Source organism: Sebastes fasciatus, chromosome 16, assembly GCF_043250625.1.
Source record: "Sebastes fasciatus isolate fSebFas1 chromosome 16, fSebFas1.pri, whole genome shotgun sequence".
NCBI lineage: Eukaryota > Metazoa > Chordata > Actinopteri > Perciformes > Sebastidae > Sebastes > Sebastes fasciatus.
In genome coordinates this window covers 20,819,840-20,843,729 of record NC_133810.1, presented here as the reverse complement: position 1 = coordinate 20,843,729, position 23,890 = coordinate 20,819,840, and the positions used below count along the sequence as shown (strand labels likewise).

Here is a 23,890-nt window from a genome sequence, read left to right as displayed (position 1 = left end):
ACAATAGTATATCATATATTCAAGTGCTTAAAAATACGCCGTTTTAGATTTTGGTGGCGATCCAGATCATGATCCGGATTCAGGAATTTTTTTAAGAATTCCGATCAGCCTGACCACAGGGTATAACACATGTGTAGTGCAACTGATGACGCGTTGATGACGCATGACCACGCCTTCTTCCTCCTTCTGAGAGCAGAGAGATACATTTGTGGATGTGTGGCGAGACTCCGAGGTGCGGGAGCTGCTGTCCGTCCGCGGTGACAAAGAAAAAAGCGGTAGATGACGGGATGAGAGACAATGTAGTGTAACCTTATACAGACATAACAAGGCTGCTGAATGAGAGAGGCATCCGCCGATACGTTACACGGAAACACATCGTGTTAATAATAAGCCGACCACCTCACGGTACTGCCAGCTGTGAGCTGTGATCTGTTTTTAAAGTTAGGCACCTTGGCGGAGGTTTGCGCTCTCCAAGTGCCATTCTAGTTTAAAGTTGTTTCTTTAGCACCAATAAAAATAAATGTAAAGACTCAATGGCAGGAAAAAAAAGGACAGCAAAAACCCAGATGGCCTTGTGAGACTTACTGTTATATACAATTTAAATACAATCCTATTTGAAAGAGTTTTGCCCTCTCTATAGTGTCTGAAACAATCATAAATGTCACTACAATGTAAAATAGTCTCTATTTAAGCTGCAATCGCTACCTTTATTAAATTAGTTGGCAAGATCTTGTATCTAACAAACAGTTTCAGTATATGAACTCTGACTATCTGAGTACCGAGTCCGTACAGCACCGGGTTGGCAATCGGTGGAATTATGATAAAGTATAAAGACAGGAAGATCCGCGCCTCAACAGAAACATGACTCATGTTAAATCTAGTTTGGATAATTTCAAAAAGGGAACCGATGGTGTAGTTCAGCAAAGACAACAAATGTGGCACGCACGTCTTAAGAGCATTTCTCTGGGACTCTCTTGATAATTTCCTACACTCTCTTGAAATCTTTGCATAAGAGAAAACAATCATCACCACCTGAGGCACAACAAAAAACAGTAAAAGTACAAGTCCCACAATACTGATGTACGATTTGATGCCGTTTGAACATGAATTTTTAACCAGTTCCATGTTCACACAGTATAATTTTGGCATGACTTTACCACAGAAGCTCAGCTTTAAGGTCAGTGAGTAATAACATGCAAACAAAATGAACGGGTATACACCTGCTAATGCGACAAGCTTGCCTATCTTTGACTTAGACATGATGCTGTGGTAATGCAGTGGGAAACATATGGCGCAATATCTGTCGTATCCCATAAGAGCTAAAATGCAAAACTCAGCAGCTGCGTATGTGTGTAGGAAATAGACCTGAGCCATACACCACTTCACAATGATTTCATGCGTCTCAGATATGAGCACAGCCATGAGTGCGGGTAACAACGCAGTGCTGCCATATATTTCATTGATGGATAACATGCACGTGAACATGTTCATTGGCTGGTGCAGCTCTTTGTTTTGGTGTATAACAGTAATGAGCAGTGAATTCAAAATGAGATTGATAACATAGAGCAGGAGGAATACAGTTAACAGCCCATGCTTGTAGTTTTCCATGACGGTGTATGCCGTCATTGTGAATGTTAGTGCAGTCATGTTGTCCATGTTTCAATTCAGCTCTGAAAAGAAAAAAGACATATGAATTTCTCTTGCCAAAAGATAAATGCCGTATGACATACATTTTTTAATATGGCCAGGAAACCATTTTGAACATAATGAGTGGATGGTACCAAACATCACAGAGAATTTACATTACTTTAGGGTTTTATGAAGCATTTGTGTCACCAGAAAGATGTCTCAGCTGAAAACCAATTTAATTACTGACATACAGTATCTGTCAAAGTTAAATAAAGTTTATTTTTACAATTATTATTATTATTATTATTATTATTATTATTATTATTATTATTATTATTATTATAAAGTTACTGGTTCAGAATACAGAAACACACATTTAGTCTACTCTCTCTGTCTGTCTTTCTCAAGCCTGCAGTTACCTGTATGATCGTCCTCTCCACGCAGTGTGCGCAGTGTGCTGCTCAAGACTCGGGTGGCCTTTTAACACTGCTCAAGGTAGACTAGTGGCATGCTTTTCATCAGTGTTCCTTGTTACCACGGTTACCAAAGTATATTACTTCTCTTGAACTCCTTCACAATAGCAAACATACAGGCATTTTGTTAGGAAAACACAAAACAAATGGCTGATATTGATTTTAAACATCTTTGCAAAGGGTATATTGCACATACTGTATGTATGATTAATATAATAGCTGCAGTTCAGAGTGTAAATTCAGAAGTCCCTTTAGTGCCTCACATTGATCTTAAATTCCCTTTGCACTACAGGCTATATAACATACAAAAGTGTCACATTTATTCTGACATGAGGCTTTAAAAATCTCTCAATGCATCATGTAGCTTTCTGAACTTTCCGGATTTTACTAGCTTTGTTCCCATATTCACTCCAGATCTTTTGTTATTTGGACTTAAATTAAGCAGTTTGAGGGTACAGTAGTCATACTCAAGTGAGGAGACTGTGCTCTCTACACAACATGTCAAATCACACACAGAACTTGTATCCGACTATTCAGAGACAAGGCCTCCCAAAACTAGAGGACTGAGCAAGGCAGTTGTGTTGTCAGACGTGTTTGAGATACTGTGAGCTACAGAAATGACTGCTAGACATTCATGCCTGACTCTGTAGCAGAAAAGGAAAGTGTGGTGTGAAAAGTGATGATTCCGTTTATTTGTTATGTGTAACAGCACTTTGCAGTCCTGAATATCAGTACCATGTGTTCAAAATTTCTTATTTTGTTGTAGTTCTTTTGTTTTACTCTAATTTACCTTACCTAAATTTGAAACTTTTCTGTGTGACCTCTACTAATCCGATAAATCAATAAATAATGCACTGCTAATTCAAATGCCACAAATGCCTTAAAAATGTGTTTGTTTTCAGCACCGATGATGCAAGCCATAAACACACTCATTAGAGGTCATTAGTCCACTTTGTGCTTCCTTTCCTCTAGAAAGCAATTAGACACCACTGTTTTGCCACAGACAGGTTAGGTGAGACATCTTTGGACAGCACCTTGAGAATGGAGACAAGGGATGAGTGGAAAACGCTAATGACGTCCCTTTGGAGAGCACTGATGTAACGCTGATGAAACTGTGTCCGAGGGGTTGTGACCTCTGAGCTAATTTCTGTGTATCTCGTTAAATTGGTTTATATCCACCACCCGATCCTACTTACAATTGAACTTGGGTGTTGATACATTTATATTTACAATTTAATTCACACCTGGGACCAGCATTTATTGTTAATTGTAGACTATTATTTTTCGTGTGATATAGGTAACAACTCCATTCAGATGCAGCTCCTCTACTTTACTGATGACCCTAAACAGCAATGATATTAGTGGAAGCAGTGATAATCTAGATTTAGTTTGATAATACGATGCATCTGCCCAAAAGTGGCAGTGTAGGACGTGCCTGCGATTCCTGGTGGCTTTTTTTGTGTTTGGTGTGTTTCTACCCTAAAATACTGCATATTCAGCGTCTCCATACTGAGGCAGTGACTGTTGCTGAATATTAGACTTTATCATTACTTGCTGCACTAAATCCACTCAAAGGCATCCCTATTTTAAAAGCACTGTTTGTAACTTCTTACACGTATAAATCAATGCTGTGGATGCTGTTTAGACAAGACTCCAACACAAACTACACGGAAGCACCAAAACCACAAAGTTCTATCTAGTGAAGCCCGTCTGTTAAACAGTGTTGGCCGCGGTCGGAGGACACGAGGGAGACCGTAGCTTTGGTCTCCAGGGCCGGAGTCTCTGCTGTACTCTGCTCCTCTGCTCCTCTGCCTGCCTTCACTCACACATCGCGCTCGTTCTCGCTTGCTCTTTTGCTCCGCTCACACGTGCATGCGCGCACACTACACACTGCAGAAGAGTTAGTTTAGCTAGAGTATATATTCTATTATATTCTGGTGAATGTACAGTGGACGTTTGTGCGGAAATAAATGCTGCAGCTCCTCCAGACCAACAGAGGTTTCCTGTGTCTTGTGAAGTGACGGGGCTCCGCAGCGAGAAACGTTATCGTCTCCGACCAAAACTCCGGTGTCTCCCCTGTTCCCTCCAGGCTTAAGAGGCTGAAGCAGGAAAAGCCAACACTAGGATTAGCATTGATTCATGGAGAGACCTTCGTCTGGTCAGCTAACATTATTGCCAAGCAGTTGAAATATAGAGTGATATTGTGGTTTTAGCTGACGTGTGTCGCCTCACAGTTTTGAGCGATGCTCGTTCATGTCTATGAAGAGCGAGCACAAGCGCGAGCCCGAGCAACAGGACGCTGACTTACGTTGACTTAACGGCCACAGGTGTCGCTGTTAACAAGCAATTTCTGATTCTTACAAACAGTCCCTTTAATGGTAAACTTAAGCCCCTCAAAGGAGGCCCCATCTAGCCTCTGGCTAAAGGCCACAGTCCTCAAGATGGTGGACTAAAGAGACCAATTTTGAGGACTGCTCTGGCTATGCCAAACAGTTACTCCCATTTACTCAAGGTGCTAATAGGTTGTGGGCTCGCCCTTCTAGATGCAGGACTAATCCACTGACTAGGGAGGTGATGGCCTTTGTGTTATGGGGGCCTTGCAAGGTGAAACATCCAGGGGGCTAGCGATGGTGGGTGGAGGGAGCCTTTGAGTAAGCGTGTCAAAAAAAAAAACTCTTTAAAGAGGACCTATTATGCTATTTCCCTTTCCTTCAGTGTGTTATATTGTTTTTTTTGTGTATGTAAAATGTGTGCAAAGTTACAAAGCCCAAAGTCCACGCCAAAGGGAGTTACTCTCTCCCACAGAAACACTGCTCCTGAACTGCCTGAAATGTCTTGCTTGAAGTTCCGCCTTTTCTTCCATAACGTGGTGATGTCACCAAGTAACACATTAGCATAATACCTGTATAAAGGCTAGTGTGGCATGCCCTTAAACAAAGCTAGTTAAAACGGAGTCCAAAGAGTTGTTTTTTTTGGTAGACCAATTACAAAAGAGTTAGTTAGCTGACCAATCGGAGCCAACTGGGCTTTTCGGGGGGCGCAGGAGTTCAAACGGAGCGTTTCAGACGGAGGGTGAAAATAGGTGCTGCAGCACAGCTGGTACGAGAAAAATAAAGCATTTTTGAACATTAAAGCAGGTAAACATGTTCTAGTAGAAACCCCAAAATACAAGTACGCACCTGAAAATAAGAATAATAGGTCCTCTTTAAAGTGGAAGTCAAGGCGAGGAAATTGACGGCTGCAGGACGCAGCTTATACTCTCTTCTCCAGCGCCGTTGCCTCTCTTGAGCTGGGCCTGCACTCCTGTTGTGCGTCGCCAATGGTGCTGTTCACATAGTTCTATATTTCAGTTAATTTGGGTTAACAAGTACATGCAGACAAACACTAAGCGAGATTCTACTTCAGAGATGAGGGCAAACATTTGTTGTCCATCAAGCCTCCTTCTCTAATCAGATTTTTTAAGTATATAATATCTGTATAAGGAAGGACTCTTTGAAGAAGGAATGCTACCACCACATGACAATTTGTCAGGCCTGTCACTTGAGACCAGTTTGCCTTAGTTGTGCCCAGACCCCTGATAACACCGCTGTTGGGTCCCCAACACATCTACAACAAAAGTGGTTACAATCTGTGCAGCTGAGGAACAACAAAAGATTCTTCGAAACAAATCTAAACATCACATGGTACTAAATATAATAATCAATCACACAGCATGAGATGCAGTAATGTAACTGTGAGTAAAAAAGTTTCTGTGATGAAAAGGCTCCTGATAAAACATTTAAACATCCTCTAGGCTCTAAATGAGCTTGCCAAAATAAATACAATTACAATTCAAATCAATTACTGAAGTCTGCAATAATTTGTTTAAAAAAATATGATGAATTGATTCTGTCTAGGAGAGTTTCACATTCTGAATCTGGAATTTAAATGCTAATGCTGTTTACAAAATGCTCTCCTCCACATAAACAGATGCCCTCTCTGAAGTGGAGAAAGCTGGCCTCTGTGCTTATGTCCTGAAAGCAATGAGAGTTAAGTAATTTCATGGGTTTTAAATCAGCTGGAAAACAAGCAGCTTCTTGGGAATGTTTGTCTCTTGTCTCATGACAAACACTTGGTCACGAGTTGGGCACAGCGCTGTAGGTTTCTGAAATGTGATTAAGAAGAGCATGTTCTCTGTAGAAGTCTTATAATTCTATAAGATAAAACCAAGTGACCAGTATGCTGCTTCAAATTATCTTCACTCCTCCCCTCTGACCAAAATACAAACGGACCCGGGCCTAATCCTCATTTTGGAGGAACAGAATCAGACGCAAGAATGTCTTGTTATCGCATGGTTGTTTTGGTGCTCTTGGTTGTCTTACTGCTTAATGGTAAGTCTTGATAAAAACATCTTTGCATGCTTTTGTAACTCTAATCTGCAAATTGTTATGATTCCAGAGATAATAGATCATTTTACAGCAAAATGACTTGACATTACTTCAATGTTTCCCATCATTACAGTTGTGGCGAATGAAGCTGCATCCTTTCCTTGGTCTTGTCCCAGTCTAAGTGGAGTGTGTAGAAAGGTTTGCCTCCCAACAGAGCTGTTCTTTGGACCTCTAGGCTGCGGGAAAGGCTTCTTGTAAGTGTTTAGATGCAGTATGTGAATATATTTATTTGCTGATGCTGATTGTAATGCATTGCTTATTGTTTATTCCTAGGTGCTGCGTGTCTCATTTTCTATGAGAGCTGAATACCTTGAGATAGGAATGCATGTCTGGTCCCTCACTGCAGTCCTAAAAAGTGTCATTCCACCACGCTAGAAGACTTGCCAAGATGAGACAGACAGACAGACGCTGTTGTGGAGGACCGTATTTGGCTTTATACTCTGATGTAACACGGTGGACTGTGGAATGTTAAACTAACTGCTTGTAGTTTTTTGCCTAATGCAGCTGAAATGGCTGAGATGGAGTAAAACAATACATTGAACTTCCTTGTTTGTTTTGTATTTTTTACATGTAACTTTGGATTACTTGTCAGCATAATAGCAAACAAAAATGTGAGGTAACACTTAATTTTACAGGTCCGTAAATTTCATGGTAATTAGGTGATAATTAGCAAGTAAACTATTTGAAATTTCTTTGGAATTACTGCCAAATTAGCCAAATATTTACCTCAAAATTGATCAAAAATGACTTTATTATAAACATTATTTGACAATTATGAGCTAAAATAGCATATAATCGTTAAAATAGGACCCTTAGGCTTGAGAAGCGGCTGTGTGCTGCTCTTCACTGGTGGTGGAAAACCAAAACTAATAGCAGGCACAAATCTCACCATTGTGTGTCTTATTGTCAAAGAAGTTATTTGCTAATAAGTTAAATGTATTATTATATTATTAAATGTATTAAATAAATTATCAGCTATTGGGAAATAGCAGAATATAATTTTTGGTAGTAATTCCAAAGAAATTTCAAATACTTGCTAATTATCACCTAATTACCATGAAATTTGCAGACCTGTAAAATTAAGTGTTACCAAATGTGATTTACATACCAAAAATGTTGGGCAGAAAGGCTGGTAAATCTCATCTATTCTCGTCAGAGTTGCTCTAATTTAATAAGCAGCATGTTTTTATCGGAAGAAGAATGCAAGGAGGTACAATGGACAGTAAGTGGACAGCTAGAGCTGTATGCTTTACAGGCAAATGGCACAGAGTACACTACAATCCCTGCTGTGCAAAAGGACCAGTGGTTGGTCCTCGTGATTCACCATCAATTCTTAATCTTAAATTTTTAATGCAAAAATATAACTCTTAAAACTCTTCAGTTGAGTTCACACCTTGAAATCTGTCCATTTATTCTCCATTATACAAGCTGAAATTCAGAGTGAAATCACAGTTGTACATCAGCAGAAATGTACAACTTTAAAGGTAGGGTCGGTAATCTTGAGAAACTAGCAAGAGTACACTAGATTTTTAAAATGATTCAACCGACAAACCAAGCTCAGTGTTGCCAACTGTTTTCCAATGAAAGTAGCTGGCAGTACTAGCACCAAAAGTCACTCAATCTAGCGAGAAAGTCACTAAGTCTGAAACACTGACAGCCCGTCGCTTCAGGCCTCCCTCCAAAGCCACTCCCCCCAGCAGCTTGTGGAAGGCAAGCAGGTAGGTAGGTAGCCCGTCCAATCATTTAATTCGGGCCAAATGAAGGGATTTGACGAGTTTATTACAGTCCTGCGACAGCCACAGATACTGGATTTTTTTATTTGATTTATTGATTGCTGCTGGAATGTAATGAGGATTTCAACAAATATAACAAAAAATGTATTTGAACAGCACTACCAACGCTACCTTAAAGAGTACATATTAAAAATGTAAAAATAATAAGGTGAAGGAAAGTCATATGGACTTTGTATAAGTCTGCCCTAGAGCTGCATGCATTATAGGCTCATTGCAGAGTATACAGTCCCTACTGCCCATGAAGACCATGTTGGTTATAAATGTTTAAAACGAATGGCAATCAATGGTCAACTGGTTTTGTGGATTAAATTGAGCACTCTCTATGTCATCAAGACTTCCAACAAGGGCTCATTCACCATTTTTACTGAAATTCCAGAAAATACAAGTTTAAACAACTACACAAAAGGAGCAACAAAACAAAGAACGGAGACATGGACACATAGCTTTAGTGGAAAAAAACAGATATTAAAAGACCGATGTTTACTGCTACTAGCCTGGATATGTCAGTGTTGTGCATCACGCGCTTCTCTAACCTCATTTGCAAAAGCGTCAATAAGAGATTTTGATGAAAGCAACCCTAACATCCCTGTCTGTTGAGTCATATTGTTAAAGATGGCTGCAGCTGAAGGCTGGAAAAGGATTGCAGATGAGACCTAAAGGGGGGAAGAAAAATAACTGTGTGTGAGTTTTATAAGTTGACATTACATTTCTATTTGTGTAACATCATTTTTACATAATTCATTAACATAAATGCATATTCATAATGCACACAAAACTTGCTGCAGCTTAAGACTTAAATCCGTCTTTTGATTCGTTAGGCATCATGCACCATATCTTGCTGTATGCTGGCAAATGTATTGCTTGATATCAAATCCAGGTGTTTATGTTTACATAATCATTTTTGCATCATTTATTGCATGATTATCACAGGGTGAAGTGGGACCCTACGGGTCAGGGTATGTACAGCTAGCTTTAGGAGCCGCAACTATTATAGTGGACTGACTCTCAGATGAGGTAATTATAACTTCCAAAGGCAAGGGGCTCCTTTGGATATTTGGGAGACGGAAAATGGTGTGATTTTCCTCACCACATTTACCTAAAGACTCAGACTTAGCTGGTAGATTAAAGCTGTTCAGGTACGCGCACAGTTATTCACTTTTCTGTACACTGGACACTGTTCTTATGATAAAGAATGTGGGGAATAATCTTTTGATAAAGCTTGTGTGGAATGGAAATGTAGACCCACTAAAAAATGATAGCTTGATGGATTAACAGTTTGTGAACATTCATTCATTTTCTATATGTGAGTCTTATTAGTAGTAGGCTTATTGGAGGGTTTGAGACTATCTACAAATAGGCAGAGGGCAGTACAACACTTTGGAGAGGTTGTCACTCTGTACTCTGTTTGGAAATGTCTGTTTTTAGGCCCTGCCACAGGGCCTATAAGAGTTACAATAGTATATTCAGTTGATAATACAGTTGGCTATCACTTTGGTCCAAAGTTAGAGATCTTCAAAACTATTAGCCAGAGTGACATTTGAAACTGTTGAAGGTCCAGTGTGTAACATTTCGGGGGTCTATTAGCAGAAATGGAATATAATATTAATAACTATGTTTTCATTAGTGTATAATCACCTGAAACTAAGAATTGTGTTTTTGTTAGCTTAGAATGAACCCTTCATATCTACATAGGGAGCAGGTCCTCTTTACGGACTCCACCATGTTGCTCCGCCATGTTTCTACATTAGCCCAGAACGGACAAACCAAACACTGGCTCTGGAGAGAGCCTTTTGTGCTATTACATCACCTGAAGGCCACCGTAGACCTTGGACACGCTTATGAAACTGCGGTAACGTGAGCTGCAGAGTGCAAAACTGTGGTGCCGCCAGCCGCCGTCTGACTTCCGTTGCTCCTAAAGTAGTGTTATTATGGTAAGGATCGCCACTGAGTGAAGTAGACAAACGGTTTTGCATTCGCCGACTCACATTACTGCAGTCTTGAAAAGGAAGGAGTGAGTGGAGGAGCACTCAGTTGACTGCAATCTGCAACCAATCCACTAGATGCTGCCAAATCCCACTGTACCTTTAATTGTGGCTCTCAGAGGATTGTCCTGATGATTGTGGGGATGTCATGACCTTTAATATAGTATAGAAGTTTGATCAAAAATTCCCTTTAACCAAGATTTTGTTCCATCTCAAGGTATCATGAGAACTATTAACCAGATTTCCGAAAAAGTTTGCCATTGGTTCCTAGAAGATGAATCCTTTTATTCGTGAGACCCTGACCTTTTCTGTACCTTAGCCATCGGAACAAATTTACCACTTATATACCCATAATATCAAATTCTAATGGATAGATTTTAGATTGCCATTAAATTGACTGTGTTTTGATGCTCCCTGCATGATGGATCAAATTAAATAAGACACAAAGTAGAATATATCTGAATATATTACTATGTGTTGTTGCTTATGAACTGTTGCACATGATTGCATCCATGCATCCATTTATTTGATTCATAGTATTCAGCATTCCTGTAATAACACAGATGTTTTGTCACCTTTTCTGCTTAAAATACACTTAAATTCTCCCCCTACAACTAATCTTGCCCTACCTAGCATGTGAAACTTCAAGTCCTCTAAAAGGTCATGCCATTTTTTGTCATTAAAGCCATAAATATTCAAGACCTTAGAATCATTTCCCATAAAAGTCAAGTGTGCTAAAAGTGCCCGACCATCTCTCACCACAGTGCTTTGATCCACTCCATTTTGATATTTCGTGCCCATAACAGGCCACACTCATATATTAAGAACACATCTGACTTAAAGCTGCAGTTGGTAACTTTGAGCAAATATAATAAAAAGTTATCTTTGTAAAATAGTCACTATATCCTGACAGTAGTGCATGAGACAGATAATCTGTGGAAAAAAAATAGAACTAGAACTGCGAAAACTTGCAAAAACGTTTGCAACTCGCTGCCCGACGACCTATCCTAACCTTAACTATTCAAGGTCAGTACCTAACCTTAACTATTCGAGGTCAGTACCTAACCTTAACTATGCCAGGTCAGTAGCTAACCTTAACTATTCGAGGTCAGTAACCTTAACCATTTCGCGAGAGTTTCGCAATATGCGTGTAACCTTCTAGCCATGACTAGAATTTGCCTTGGTGTTTTGATGCAAAATAAAATTAAAATAAAAGCATGTACTACAAAAGTCAAGAAACATACAGAAATGTACACTAAAAATATGAACAAATATATGAAAATATCTAGCACTCCACTGTGAATCCCATTGTTGAAACGCAACCTTCTTTACCAAAACATGTGAAAATATCTGTAATATTTCTGTTTAAAATGAAGAGCTGTACAGTTTTGTGCAGGAATGTGCAAAATATTGTCCAAGGAATGTGCAAAATTTCACAGTATGAAGTATAGAGAATATGTGTGCAATGTACAGAGATGATGATAATCCAAATGTGTATAGGTCCTGGTTGTGCATGTGAATTTCTTCTTCTTCTTCTTCTTCTTCAGCCTGTAATACTACAGCGATCCTACCACTTGAGGGCAGTGTTGAAGGAGGTATAGCCTGATGAGCTGTGTTTTCTGTGTTTTCAGACAGCATGTTGCCTTCTGATGAATGGTAAATTATTTGCAGCCGCTGTTGTGCAGTCTCCCTAAAACCGGTTTTCATTGTCCCAACAGGATTTCAATCTGGGGCCTAATCTCTTGCCACTGACATGCCTGAGTAACAGTAGATTCACTCATGTGACCTGTGGATGGTATGTGTGGATGATAGTCTGAATGCAGTGAAACTGGTCTGTCTCTGTCTGTGACTGTTTCTAGGATATGCTGCCTGAAATCCTTAGCATGTGAATATCATAATTACAGACTTTTTATAGTTCCTTTTAATCCTTTCATTTCGGGTCGATTAGGTTTTCATTAGCCATTTCCGATGCATTTAAACTACAGGTGGTCGTCTATGAATCACTGTGCAAGGTGTATGGTTTTCTTTAGAGAACATGAAGCCTGCTGGGCACTCAAGTTCATTGCTGTTCGTCCTTGAGGCCGCTGGTGGCGCTGTGGGTCAGGATGCTGGTGAGTCAATCTGCCGCCACAACAAGAAGAAGAGCCAGGGAGCAAGAAGCAATAACAAACACACCTAGCAGCAAGCTAACGCGCACACAGGCAAAGGGTGTCCTCTACGGTGGACAAACATATATACTACTAACCGTGTAAAATACGATGTACACGGACTACAAAGAAGACGTACAGTAATTTGTCACGTAACAGTTAGCTAACTGGTATCTGCTAACACTAGCCAGCTAACGCTAATCCTTCCTGTCTTTGTCATTTTCCAGTTTAATTATATTGTTGTCGAGAAAGTAGCTTGACATTTTAATTCTAAAAATTAACCTTAATGGATTTGACACGGTGACGTGAGAAACTGAAGTGAGCCGACTGGGTTTAGATAGAACCTCCACGCTGCCGACATTAGCAGGATACCAAGGTATGTCGCTAACTTTACACACAATAACATCACCACGATAACTTCTCGTATGATCTGGCTATTTGTATTTATGTTTCACATGGAACTTAAATAATACCAGAGGTTGTAACTAACCCGAATGCTAATGACAGTTCAGTGGGTCCGACTACTTTAACCTCACTAAATCTAGCTAATCGCCTGCCAGGAGTAGCAGTAGATACAGTAAGTCATGTTGTTCCTCAGGACAACAACATTAGCTAGCTAACGCTACATAGATAGCTATCACAACAGTAGCACATTCTTTCTCGGCTAACTTCGAGTAGGCAGTTAATGTTATAATAACCACAAGTGTTGCGTGGTTTACACATACGGATAGTAGATTTCAGTGTGTTTTTGTTAGCAATGTTCGAAACAAAGAGGCAGTATTTTGGGTTAACTGCTATCTAGTGCCACAAAGTAACCTCCATACAGTATAGGCCCCAGGACACGTGAACATGGCCATATTTGTTGTGTTAACGCCTTGCCTACAAGCACAAATCACCTGAGCACTGCACTTATTTTACCTCAAACCTGATTTTTTTTGTACACAGATAAGTTACTGTTACATGCATATAAAAACAGTGTGAACAAATCTGGGTTTAACAAGTTTTTTGCACTCTGTTTATAGCAAAAAGAGGGACTCAAAAACTCAAAATCAAATGATAAAAGCAGAAAAAGAGACTGTCAAGTTTGTTTTAGTGTCTCCTGATATAGCTTTACATACCAGTAGAGTATTGCTGTTAGTGTCCAAGTGGTGTTATTGATTTTAATTACCTACAGTTATTTTGCCTGGATTTGTAAACAAAATAACCAACAGGGTTGTAGTGTTAAACTCAACATGGGAATGTGGGAACATGGAGATTTAAATATAATAATATTAATGTAGAAATATTGTTAACAAATCAAATAACAACAACAAAAAATTCTGCAAATAAAGATAATTTAATTTAATAAGAAAAACAACAACCAAGGATTTAGAGAATGTGATTGGTTTAAAACGTAATTTTAAGAGTAAGCCATAGATGTTAGCACCAAGAAAAACAAATTTACCGTATTAACTTTTCCACAAGACATCACAACCACTTCAGTGATATTTTAGAACAATTGCAGGTAACTACATTAAAGGGATTGCTTTGCAGATAATTGATATAGTTTCTCAGCAAACCTGTGCAGACTGCAGTTAAAAGTCAATACAATGCACAAAGTGTTTTATGCATAATGTGTCCCTTTGTTTGTAAAAACATAGTCTTGAGAGGACATTTGCATTCTCACAAAGTAACAGAATCACAATGACTTTCAAAAGTACTTGGCTTAGTTTTGCTCTGCTACTCCATAACAATAGAGTACATGTTAATGTGTGAAAGTGAGCCAGTTTACAGTTCCTTGTTTGCATAACCTTGTGCATATTTACAAAGTTTTACCATCTGAATTGTCTATTTACATTAGTATGTTAATGACATGCTGTAATCAAACGGCTAGATCAGCTTCAACCCGAGACTTGAAGCATTTCCCAGTGGTTGTGACTGATGACTGATTCTGATATGATGTCTTATTGTCATATCTTTTTCACAGATTAGTGCAACTGTAAACAACCAAGGATGGCTCACCTTGGTGTGTGGTGCATGGGAGCTCGATTGAGTGTCCTTATGGTGGTTTTCTGCAGCGTACTGGTTCCATCACCCACACATGCCTACATCTATGCTGTAAGTAATCTTTAAGCTTTAGCTATAACTCAAATTCTCTTGGAGATTACGTAATTTCTTATTTATATTTTGTTTTTGCAGCATTATAGCAATATGACCTCCATGTTGTTTGAGGACCTGCCTGCCTTGTTTGGCTCCCAACTTCCTAAGGATGGAATAATGGTGAGAGCAGAGTATTGGAGAAAGGGTGCATACGTAAAAACGTAGGTCATAGTCCTTATAATGACTTTTTTTCCTCCTTTGTGTGAAAGGGAGTTTTGACGGTGTCCCATCCACTTAATGGCTGTACACCAATAGACCCTCCTCTTCCATTGCCACCATCTTATGATGCCAACACCACCAAATTCATCGCTCTCATCAGACGTTATGATTGCAATTTTGATATAAAGGTCAGTGATGTTTGAGTGACGTTGAGCATGTTTTAGTGTTCGCAAAGCAAACTGGTCTAATGTGAGGAACTGTTTTTCAGGTCTTGCACGCACAGCAAGCAGGATACAGTGCTGCAATCATTCACAACATGTACTCAGACACGCTGCTCAATATGAACTACAGCAATGGTAATTCTCTTCTATAAAATGTACAGACTTTCATAATTTACACATTCATCCATCCAAATCTCATTTAGTTTTTTCTTTATTTTCCAGAAACTATTGCAGAGGAAATTGAAATCTCCTCTGTATTCACCAGCTACTATGCCTCGCAAATTCTCAGGAATTTCATAATTCCAGAGCAAGGGTAAGTAAAACCATTTCAACACTTTCAGAAATACATTTCTGAAATTATTTTTCAAACTAAACAATAATCTAGACCAACATTTTCCTGTCAGCCTTAGATGTGCACAGAGCAATACATACTGAACTGACCTTTTTAGTGCTAGTGCTTATGGTAATGTTTGTGTCTGCAGGGCCTACGTGATCCTCAAGCCGGAGTTTGCTTTCCCACTCTCGTACTACCTTATTCCCTTCACTGGAGTAGTTGGCATGATCATTCTTGTGATGTGTGTCGTCTTGGTAAGTGTGCATATGATGTGATGCCTCGTAGCGCATTCTTTAATATACCTTTTTAGATTTTCAAGTTTACAATTGTTAGAATTAAAATGGAAATTGTGCAATCATTTCCCTATAATTTATTTGTTCTGTCATCCAGGTTCCAAAGATAGACTATCTTAACCATGGGTAGCAGAGGCGAACCTCGAATATGCTGTGTTGTATTTTAAAATAGTAACCTAATGGTGTTTCAGCAAACCTAAGCCAGCTAATCCTCTTGAGATGCCATATTTATTCAGGAGAATAGGCTTAAGGCCCTGAAAACCTATATTTCAATCAGCTTCTTACTTACTTACTATGACCGGTGGGGTCCTACAGGAACACAAAAAACAAACCCATCCATGCATGTTTAGTGTCAGTCTTATACTCACGCCATCAGTGACGTTGTCTTTTTGTATTGTTCAGATTATACGATGTGTACAGTACAGAAAGAGGCTGAGGAAAAATCGTTTGTCCAAGGAACAACTGAAGCGGATTCCAATCCATAAGTTCAATAAAGGTAACAGCATCGTTTTCACTGTTGTATATTGTTTTTAAGAATGCAACGATCAAATTCTTGCATGGGAATTTGAAGTCTATGACGTTTTTTTCTATCATCTGTGGAGCTTTTTACTTACAGAACAGGTTCTTATGCCGAAATGTTACTCAAGAATTAAAATAGATAATATTTCACTTAAATTGGAATGATTTCAATTGATAACTTTTCGCCTCTGTTTTAGGGGATGACTATGATTGTTGTGCAATCTGTCTGGATGATTATGAAGAAGGAGACAAGCTGCGAGTTTTACCTTGTTCACATGGTAAACATTTAATATGGTCTTATCATGTTATTATGAAATTTGTATGTTACAGAGCAAAATACGGTAACACTTTATAATATCCATCATTAATAAATGGTAAATTGATAGTTGATTAAACTTAGTTAATAGTTATTTTACAGTTGACAAAAAATGAAATGTTTGGTTTAGTTAGTGTAATCTGAAATAATTTATTTATAAATTCTATAATGTATCATAGCTGATAAGAGACGATAAAAATGACATTCCGATTACATTTGTAATGTATTTATTCATAGTTTATTGTTGTACACATAACTTTTTATATACTATATTAAGTATTTGTTAGTGATTACCAAATGATTTGTAAACCTTTAAGAAATTGTTTGGAAATTATCTATAAACATTAAATAGATAGATGGAACAGAAATCAATTATTAACCATTGACAAATTATTAAATATCTACCTAAATGTTTATAGGTGCTTTACAAAATATTTATTGCCAAACAAACTTTATAATAACTATTTAAATAATGCGTATGGATGGTTTACAAACCAATTATTAACCATTAACAAAGTGCTACAAATATCTGTATGTAATATTTATAGATGTTTTACAAACAATTTCTTTAAGGTTTACAAATGATTTCATAATCATTGACAAATACTTATATATATATTATATAAAATGATATAATGTGTGTTACAATAAACTGTTAAAATAAATAAATAATAATTAGTAAACATTATTATCATTTAATTGCTTGTTAACTTAAATTAACTATTAACTAAGTTTAATTAACTATCAATTTACCATATTATAAATGATGTTTTTTTATAAAGTGTTACCAAAAATACCTCTCCTGATACACAGAGTGTGCACATCTACCACACTTGCAGCTACAAGCTTTTGTACTATTTGAACACAATATGCATGAATGTGCCCTAGTTCATAAAGCAACATCCCTTTTCCTCCAAACTTAAAATTGCTAATTCCTCCTGTACTGCACTCCTTGTTGTTCACTACCACTCTTTCTGCTTGTCAGCCTACCACTGCAAGTGTGTAGACCCGTGGCTCACGCAGACCAAGAAGACGTGTCCCGTGTGCAAACAGCGCGTCACTCGGAACAACCCGGAGCACTCTGAGTCCGAGTCTGAGGAGGAAACCGGTGGACGCGGGGAGGAGGAGGGAACGGAGGGCGAAGCAGACTCGGAGCGCACTCCTCTGCTTCGGCCCTCCAACCCAGGGTCCCCCTCAGGGAGCCCGGGGGCCTATTCAGCCACCACCACCACTACCGCCCAGTGCCTCGCCTCCCCCGCACGCTGCGACTCGCCCATCCTGGGTTATGAAGGCTACCACTCGCCCCTGGAGGACACGGACTCAGAAAGCGATGACGCAGGAGAGGACAGGCACCACACTGATGATGACACTGCTCAGCTCATTGGTAGGGATAGAGTGGAGATCTGATGGCGGGAACATAGCTGCAATGAGATTACTTAGTTTTACCTGAAAGGGGTCTTTGTGTCGTCAAGCAGGCTATCACACTGTACTTTAAAATAGTTTGCAGATTTGTGGTTAGCTAGACATAACAGAATCTTTTACCCAGTAACCAGAGGAGGTCTACTTGTTAGTGTCAAAGCACATGATGAGTTTTACCAAAATCCAGCATTGAGCAACCCCCTTCTATACACACATTCACTCTAGGACTCCTGTATTTGTCTGTAGACCTCCTTTTTTAATGCATGTTTTAATCCATAACTTGACCACGGCACGTGACCTTACTACTAGTGCTGCACAAGAGGAATGGGCCACTTAAATCTAATGTGCTGTATAAATAAGAGTGTGACTCAAGTAGGTGAAGCCTGTGTTGCTAAACAGAATGAATTCTGTGCTCACACTTAAAGCGGATCGTCTAAGTTTTCTATGTGAGGTTAGTGCAGTTTGAAGACTCTGTTGTCTTAATCATAATTGTTTTACATGTGACGGCCCTTTTTACCAGCTTTGCATCTTTTCCTAACAAGGATGTGCACGTGGAGGAGAAATGTTTGTCTTCATTTTTATCTTTTAATCCTCCTTAGCTCTCTTCGCAATTTTTAAAGCTATATTTCAGTTCTTTGAAATGTCTGATTTTTCTCAAATTCAACAGTAAATTACGCTACAATAGAATATTGCAAAGATGTTATACATTTCTGCTGCTTTTACATTGTTATTGATAATACTGTGTGGTCAGTTTAAGGAAGATATGTTTAGCTTTATCCAGTTTGTCAAGTTGAACAAACTCAGGTTTTTAGCAACAAATTAAAGGTCAGTCGGAATTGTAAATGAATAACATAGTGAGAATTAACACTATAAATTGTTTCAGCTTTTTAAATCAGCAAAATATAGATTCTTGATTATTTAATGGATGTTTTTCCAGTTTTATATACAGCAGAATGATAACATGTTGAATAGTCGAACCTGGAGGTGTTTTTAGGAAAAAAGAGCATTGCCTTACGTTGGCCTTGATGTACATGTGTGTATGTTAAATGTTTGGAAATTGAAGGGACAGGATTCACAATCCTTTGTTTTCCTTTTGTCTAGCCAGTATTTAATACTGCTGGTTAGAAAGCTTTCACTTTGTTCCCTTGTCTGTAAATGTGCTCCACATTTGTTTTTAGGGAAACAAACAAGAAAGAGATTGCTTGTGTTTCCACATGTTTAGTGCTAGTAATGATACAGATAGACATGCTTAGACATGATTGATTTGCACCTGAAAATTTGGACAAGCTCAGCGGCTGTCAAACAAGATATGGTTTGTTTCTCTATTTCATAAAAAGGCCTAGGTGATGCTGTTAAATTGTATAAAGAGCCGTACAAATAGAAAACTTTAAAAAGTGGTTTAAGCCAAACTGTTTCACTGTTTTTATCTTGACCTAACATCGTAAATTCGTAACTGGAATTATTGTTTTTTTAATGTGTAATAACCGTACACAGTTTGGACACTTTTAAGCGCTGTACAAATTTACCCACACTCCCTATTCGCCTAGATGGGATTATACAAATGTGACCAGTGTTTCCTCTGTGTCCGTTCTCCATTGCTCCACCACAGTCAGAGAAAATCTGAAATCAGTCATTTTAATTTAGGGTTACTCTCATCTAGGATAAAAAAATAGTCCTCCAGATGTTTTTAAGAATAGTTTTATCAGTTAAAATAACATGTTCTAATATATAACTTGATCTATACCACATCGGAACCCCCCCCCCACCCCAAAATGATAACAGAATAACAGAGGAGACGCTGTACATGATGCATATGTATATATTCTGTGTCTGAGGATTTGTTTTCTGTAAGTTTAGTGTTAGAGAGGGGAATCAATCAGTAGGACTCTGAAATCATAACATTCCATCCTAATATCCTACTGATGATTGATTAAAAGACTCAACACTATCAAACACTTGATTGGGACTTGTTGGCAATAGTCTGTGTTGTAAAATAGAATCATTTTTTTTCCTATTTGCAGTCTGCTTCAAATGACTTAGTACTGTACTTTTATTTTGCTCTCTGTCTCAATTTTAGAGACTGTTAACTGAAACAAATGGAAAATATATAATCCCCAAATTCTGATGATTTTTTTCTTCTTTTAGAATGTGCCTAGTTGATCACACTTCAATAATAAATGTACATTGTCAAGTATGACTTTAATGTATAAAGCAGGTTTGAGAATCCGTAGGATGTCTAAACACAGTCTGTGGAAAGTTGCATTTAACGTGTGATTTGTGGAAGATTAAATGATATTGAAACAGGACTGTGGTGCCACTTTTGTGTTTAGATGAGACAAGAAAAATTAAGTAACACTTTTCCTTACAATGGCCTATTGTCATACATGATAATTTATGTTTATAATAAAGCCATTATACTATAAAGTAAATTATTACCAAATGGGCATATAGTTAGCACATGTTCTACATGTTTTAATATTATAAATAAATGTTAAAGCTTAAAATTAATTTTAATATAATACATCATGATGTGATTATGATTATGATTATAGAAAGAAATACTCTCCATTGAGAGGAATAAAGACGTATTCTACATTCTGAGGCCAGTGTGCTGAACCATTAGGTACATAAGTAATAATAATGATATGACTAAGCTTTTGTAAAAGAATGGTCACCTAAGAAAATGTTCTAGTAATTGATATCAGATCTTTGATCCTATTGGCATGTAACTAATTAGCCTAGAGCGTGACACCCTGCTGAATTCAGTCTTTCAGGTTCTTTTATTCTGATCAGTGAATACTTCATTGGAAAAACACAATAATGACAGCTGTCTCTCTGTCTCTCTATATATATGTATGTGTGTATATATATATATATATATGTATATATATATATATATGTGTATGTGTATATATATATATATATATATAGAGAGAGAGAGAGCGAGAGAGATAGATGGATATAGATATATATACAGTATAGATATATACAGACGTGGACAAAATTGTTGGTACCCTTCCGTTAAAGAAAGAAAAACCCACAATGGTCACTGAAATAACTTGAAACTGACAAAAGTAATAATAAATAAAGATTTACTGAAAATTAACTAATGAAAATCAGATATTGCTTTTGAATTGTGGTTCAACAGAATCATTTTAAAAAACAAACTAATGAAACTGGCCTGGACAAAAATGATGGTACCCCTAGAAAAGATGGAAAATAATTTGACCACAGGGACATGTTAAACTAAGGTGTGTCCTGTAAATAGCATCACAGGTATCTTCAAACTTGTAATCAGTCAGTCTGCATATTTAAAGGGTGAAAAGTAGTCACTGTGCTGTTTGGTATCATGGTGTGTACCTCACTGAACATGGACCACAGAAAGCTAAGGAGAGAGTTGTCTCAGGAGATTAGAAAGAAAATGATAGACAAGCATGTTAAAGGTAAAGGCTATAAGACCATCTCCAAGCAGCTTGATGTTCCTGTGACTACAGTTGCACATATTATTCAGAAGTTTAAGGTCCACGGGACTGTAGCCAACCTCCCTGGACGTGGCCGCAAGAGGAAAATTGATGACAAATTGAAGAGACGGATATTACGAATGGTAAGCAAAGAGCCCAGAACAACTTCCAAAGAGATTAGAGGTGAATTCCAAGGTCACGGTACATCAGTGTCAGATCGCACCATCCGTCGCTGTTTGAGCCAAAGTGGACTTAATGGAAGACGACCAAGGAGGACACAAAATCATAAAAAAGCGAGACTGGAATTTGCCAAAATGCATATTGGCAAGCCACAAAGCTTCTAGGAGAATGTCCTTTGGACAGATGAGACAAAACTGGAGCTTTTTGGCAAGTCACATCAGCTCTATGTTCACAGACGCAAAAATGAAGCATACAAAGAAAAGAACACTGTATCTACTTTGAAACATGGAGGAGGCTCGGTTATGTTCTTGGGCTGCTTTGCTGCATCTGGCACAGGGTGTCTTGAATCTGTTCAGGGTGCAATGAAATCTGAAGACTATCAAGGCATTCTGGAGTGAAATGTGCTGCCCAGTGTCAGAAAGCTTGGTCTCAGTCGCAGGTCATGGGTCCTCAAACAGGATAATGACCCAAAACACAGCTAAAAACTTCCAAGAATGGCTAAGAACAAAACATTGGACTGTTCTGAAGTGGCCTTCTATGAGCCCTGATCTAAATCCTATTGAACATCTGTGGAAGGAGCTGAAACATGCAGTCTGGAGAAGGCACTCTTCAAACCTGAGACAGCTGGAGCAGTTTGCTCACGAGGAGTGGGCCAAAATACCTGTCGACAGGTGCAGAAGTCTCATTGAGAGTTACAGAAATCACTCGATTGCAGTGATTGCCACAAAAGATTGTGCAACAAAATATTAAGTTAAGGGTACCATCATTTTTGTCCAGGCCAGTTTCATTAGTTTGTTTTTTAAAATGATTCTGTTGAACCACAATTCAAAAGCAATGTCTGATTTTTATTAGTTAATTTTCAGTAACTTTTATTTATGATTACTTTTGTCAGTTTCAAGTTATTTCAGTGACCATTGTGGGTTTTTCTTTCTTTAACGGAAGGGTACCAACAATTCTGTCCACGTGTGTATGCATGTGTGTGTGTGTGTATATACAGTATATGTATTAGGGCTGTCAAAGTTAACACGATAACGCGTTGGCACAAATTAGTTTTAACGCCACTAATTTCTTTAACGCATTAATGCAATTGACCTTACAGAGGTTGTAGCGGGTGCAGTTTTAGAGCTAGAGTGAAGACTTTCCAAAACTGTCATGGCCATTTTCTAAGAGGTCCCTTGACCTCTGACCTCAAGATATCTGAATGAAAATGGTTTTATGGGTACCCATGGGTTTCCTGAGTTTTGGTTAAGTCATATTCAAGTCAGCGCACTGACACAGTTGGGCTTGAGTTTGCCATGTTATGATTTGAGCATATTTTTTATGCTAAATGCAATACCTGTGAGGGGACAATATTTGTCATTGTTTTGTGTTAACTGATTTCCAATAATAAATATATACATACATTTGCATAAAGCATGAATATTTGCCCACTTCCATGTTGATAAGAGTAGTAAATACTTGAAAAATCTCCCTTTAAGGGTTTATACAATTATCAGTTTTCCTATCTTTTTTTGTTATTTCTAAATTAACCAATATATTAATACCATTGGTGGTGAGTCATTTGCCAAATATCTACTTTAGGTTAATCTAATACATTTAAATGTAATTGGTACAATGGCAGCATTTATAGTTCACTGTAAAATCTCCACATTCATGAGTTTTCTGTTTAAAGTCAGAATGTTTAGTATTTTTCAATAGAAAAAAGTACTTATATCATTTATACTTTAGTCTTTTCAGAGCTGTTCAGCTGATATGGTCTATAAGGAGTTGCCACCCTTTGGGGTAATGGGTATTCATTAAGACTTCCCACAGTTGAATTCATTCCTTTTAATCCCTCCTAACAAGCTCCATGTCATTTCACTTTCACCTTTTCATGTGCCTTTAATCACGTCACCTGCTGCTTTGAAGAAAAGACAATTCATATTTGAGCTGAATGAACCTTCTCCAGATACGTATGTGTGTGTAGGTTAGCCATTGGCTGGATTATGGCATGTGTGTGACTGTAGAAAGGCTAGTGTGTTTCTTTAAATTCGTTCCATGCAAGCTGAGAAATAGATATAGTGGCATGAGTCATATTGACATGGATTGTAATAGACGTGACATGGCATCACATAAATAAATCCCTAAAGCAAAATAACCTGTAAAGAGTTATTCTTCATACAGAACCTCAAGTTTGCTTTTGGTTTGCTGCGTTTTAAAGCATTAGAAATATTTGAACTTTCTCTTGGAAGATGCCTGGATCACTGCTGTCATACTCCTCTGTGCTGAGATCGTCTCTCTTGTTATTCTTGACTGTATCTTCATTTGTGCTGCTTGATTCCAGAGAAGCTCCTCAAAACCACAATGAGGTAAGGTACACATTTTAAATTAACAAAATGGCTACAACATATTTTATATA

General features: G+C 38.1%; 2 protein-coding genes across 3 annotated transcripts; one reads left to right on the top strand and one right to left on the bottom strand.

The window, feature by feature from the left end:
* Nucleotides 1–687: 687 nt before the first annotated feature.
* Nucleotides 688–1,656, bottom strand: LOC141752604 (olfactory receptor 52D1-like). The gene has a single exon (XM_074610647.1). It carries the CDS (start codon nucleotides 1,654–1,656, stop codon nucleotides 688–690), a length of 969 nt encoding a protein of 322 aa, XP_074466748.1.
* A 10,644-nt stretch (nucleotides 1,657–12,300) lies between these two features.
* On the top strand, nucleotides 12,301–20,157 carry rnf167 (ring finger protein 167). Of its 2 annotated transcripts, none has more exons than XM_074610058.1 (10): nucleotides 12,301–12,415; nucleotides 14,418–14,548; nucleotides 14,630–14,710; nucleotides 14,800–14,937; nucleotides 15,018–15,105; nucleotides 15,193–15,283; nucleotides 15,453–15,558; nucleotides 16,000–16,093; nucleotides 16,314–16,394; nucleotides 17,418–20,157. In XM_074610058.1, exons 2-10 carry the CDS (start codon nucleotides 14,444–14,446, stop codon nucleotides 17,837–17,839), a joined length of 1,206 nt encoding a protein of 401 aa, XP_074466159.1. In that variant the 5' UTR covers nucleotides 12,301–12,415; nucleotides 14,418–14,443; the 3' UTR covers nucleotides 17,840–20,157. The 2 variants fall into 2 exon arrangements, with proteins under 2 accessions (XP_074466159.1, XP_074466158.1); XM_074610057.1 differs by lacking the exon at nucleotides 12,301–12,415 and adding an exon at nucleotides 12,419–12,827.
* The last annotated feature ends 3,733 nt before the right edge of the window (nucleotides 20,158–23,890 follow it).